Source organism: Salpingoeca rosetta, assembly GCF_000188695.1.
Source record: "Salpingoeca rosetta unplaced genomic scaffold supercont1.6, whole genome shotgun sequence".
NCBI classification, from domain to species: domain Eukaryota; class Choanoflagellata; order Craspedida; family Salpingoecidae; genus Salpingoeca; species Salpingoeca rosetta.
The window spans coordinates 402,633-403,927 of NW_004754928.1; the positions used below are offsets into that span (position 1 = coordinate 402,633).

Genomic DNA, 1,295 nt, shown 5'->3' on the forward strand with positions numbered 1-1,295 from the left:
TGCGTGGTTGGTACGAGCGAGGTCGATGCCTGGTCCCCATGGGATGGACATGGTCTTGATTCGAGATGGTGACAGCGCAGCCGGCACCGCCTCCGCACGCGATCGCTCCAGCAGCTGCTGCGCCTCCTCATCCACCTCGCCATTGGTCATGTCGATGAACAGCTTGGCCGTGTCTGGGTCCGATGCAACGTCGATGCCCTCCAGGCGCCGGTCAAAGACGAAGCACGCCTTGTCGCGCGCCTCTTTCGGCTGCACCTTGAACAGGCCGTTGTCAATCTCCTCCGCCGTCACGCTCTGCACGTACAGGGCGCGTCGCTCATCAGACAGCCCAGGAGCTCCCGTTGCCGCCTGGCGCAGACACGTCTGCAACGTGGGGAAGATGTCGGACCACCACGCATCAGAGTGCTCCTTCTTCACGGGCTTGAGCTCGCGGGTCGGCGGCACGACGTTCTCGTTGAGGACGAACCACTCGTCCATGTACTCCATGGCCTTGTTGAGTGCAGCTGAGGTCACAGTGGACGCAGTTTGCTTGGCTTGCTTGGCCATCTCGTCCTTCAGCAGCTTGAACTCCTCCTCAGGGATCTTGGCGGGAAAGGGGCGGAAGCCATACTTGTTGCCAAGGATGAGCACATAGCTGATGCCGCTCGATTCTTGCTGGCACCTCTTGATCTCCCGCATGCAAATCTATGAAACGTGTGTGTGGGGAGGGGGAGGGATGTGGGGTGGTCAGTGTGCGCGTTGAAGCTCAGAGTGAGAGTGGGAAGGGATTATCGGATTGCAAGCTGTAACCACCTCACACACACACTCATTCACACACACGCAGACACACACGCAGACACACACACACACACACACACATACACACACACACACACACACACACACACACACACACACACACACGCACACACACAAGCACACACACACACACACAAACATACACCCACCCCTCGGTGGTTTCGTGGGCGGGAGAAGCCTCAGAAAGAATGCCCCAGCGCATCTCGGAAGACTGGTAAACTTGCACACGCAGGCGTTGTCCGAGGGACTTGAGGTACGGATACACGTTCTCGATCAAGGCGTTGCGCTCTCACCTCCGTGTTCAGTGAACGTGGGAGGAGAGGAACAGGCGGGATGGTCGGCTGTCGCGTGCCCAGTGTCTGGATCTCGCTGTCGGGAAGTGCGTCGCCTTCCAAAACACGCTTCAGTGTCTCAGCTGGGTCGCTCACAGGGAATCCAGCTTGGGCACGCGCAGCATCGGCCAAGGCGCTGCTGCCACTGTGCCACGTTTTTGTATC

At 58.9% G+C, this 1,295-nt stretch overlaps 1 protein-coding gene across 1 annotated transcript in view; it reads right to left on the minus strand.

Moving 5' to 3' along the window:
• PTSG_02650 (uncharacterized protein) overlaps positions 1–1,000 on the minus strand; it is a gene marked incomplete at both ends in the record, with an annotated part of 12,714 nt that extends 11,714 nt beyond the window's left edge. The window contains 2 exons of the mRNA XM_004996092.1: positions 15–684; positions 944–1,000. Of these exons, the coding sequence (XP_004996149.1) occupies positions 15–684; positions 944–1,000 (727 nt within the window). The remainder of the gene's footprint in view (positions 1–14; positions 685–943) is intronic.
• Positions 1,001–1,295: the final 295 nt, after the last annotated feature.